Genomic DNA, 1,623 nt, shown 5'->3' on the forward strand with positions numbered 1-1,623 from the left:
GGCTGAGCGCTATGACGACATGGCCGCAGCCATGAAGTCGGTGACGGAGCAAGGTGGGGAGCTGTCAAATGAGGAGCGCAACCTTCTCTCAGTTGCCTACAAGAATGTGGTAGGCGCACGCCGTTCATCCTGGCGCGTCATCTCCAGCATCGAGAATAAGACTGAGGGCAATGACAAAAAACAGCAGATGGCACGTGAATACCGGGAGAAGATTGAATCTGAGCTTCAGGAAATCTGCCATGATGTGCTCGTAAGAGTTGCTCATTTCTTTGGTGTTTAAAGACAGTCCAACATAATGTACTTTTGTGTGTGTGTGATTTAACCTGATACAATTTTAAAACTCTGCTGTTTTCAGGGGCTACTGGACAACTTTCTCATTACCAACGCAACTGCTGCTGAAAGCAAGGTGTTCTACCTGAAAATGAAAGGCGATTATTATAGATACCTCTCTGAGGTTGCATCTGGGGATGCCAAGAAGGGTAAGTGAGGACGTGATTTACGTTAGAATTTTGTGCTGTAACACAATGTGCTTAAAGCTGCAATAATAAATATATATATGTATATTTTATTTTTTAATATGTAATCAGTGACTGTTTGCTAACACATCTGCCATTTCAGTAATAATGTGACATATGTCAGTTTGTTCCGCTGCCCCCAAATGGCCAAAAAAAAATCAATTAATCCTGCTTTAAAATGTGCTTTAAAATGTACTGTAAATGATGTTTTTTTTTTTGTTAATCTGTTTCTGCCTAAAGATACAGTGGAAAACTCCCAGCAGGCGTACCAGCAAGCTTTTGAAATTAGCAAGGGAGAGATGCAGCCAACACACCCTATCCGGCTTGGCCTGGCCCTCAACTTCTCAGTCTTCTACTATGAAATCAGAAACAACCCGGACAAGGCCTGCAGCCTGGCTAAGACGGTATGAACTGAAGCCTAATGTTTTTGACATCTTTTACAGGTTAATTGTGTTTTTCAAGAAAAATAGCCAGAATCTTTGGGCACATTTAAGTACTTGCTTATATTAGGAAGGGCATTTTATTCGAGTCAGCACTAAAGGTTGTTTGGTTGTTTTGTCTCTGCCAAACAGTGTTCAGAGGAAATAACAAGCGTAATCTTTTTGTATTTCAGGCATTTGATGAAGCCATCGCTGAACTTGACACTTTGAACGAGGATTCTTACAAAGACAGCACCCTGATCATGCAACTACTAAGGGACAACCTGACTGTGAGTTTTAAGCCACGTGCTGTTCTGCCTCTGATCGATCTTGATGTATTATTCACAGCAAATCATAACATCTTTCTCTTTACTCTGTTCCCAGCTGTGGACATCAGAAAACCAGGCAGATGAGGGAGAGACCGGAGACGGGGAAAACTAATGGAATTGCACTGTTAATCCACCTACACTCTTATCTTAAACACAGACAGCTTATATACATCCCCCTCCACTCCATCAGCTCCTCCCACTTCTGTATGACAAGCAGCCTGAATTGCTCCTGACCAACTAGTTTACCCCTCTCAGTTCACTGTGAGGTGACAGGGTAATTTTCAGTTAGCAGATTCAGTCACTTTGTGGAAACATGTTGTATTGATTAGTGAGTCCATGTTGCTGTTTTTTTTTTTTTTT

At 41.8% G+C, this 1,623-nt stretch overlaps 1 protein-coding gene across 1 annotated transcript; it reads left to right on the top strand.

Moving 5' to 3' along the window:
* Position 1: 1 nt before the first annotated feature.
* Positions 2–1,617, top strand: LOC118323866 (14-3-3 protein beta/alpha-1-like; the record flags this gene model as incomplete). Its single annotated transcript, XM_035655922.1, has 5 exons — positions 2–250; positions 356–479; positions 756–919; positions 1,129–1,224; positions 1,319–1,617. Coding segments are annotated over 5 exons (690 nt in total), but the record flags the coding sequence as incomplete, so codon positions are not given.
* Positions 1,618–1,623: the final 6 nt, after the last annotated feature.

The sequence above is a fragment of the Morone saxatilis genome, unplaced genomic scaffold, assembly GCF_004916995.1.
Source record: "Morone saxatilis isolate NCDOM2014 unplaced genomic scaffold, NCSU_SB_2.0 Contig15, whole genome shotgun sequence".
Classification (NCBI taxonomy): Eukaryota; Metazoa; Chordata; class Actinopteri; family Moronidae; genus Morone; species Morone saxatilis.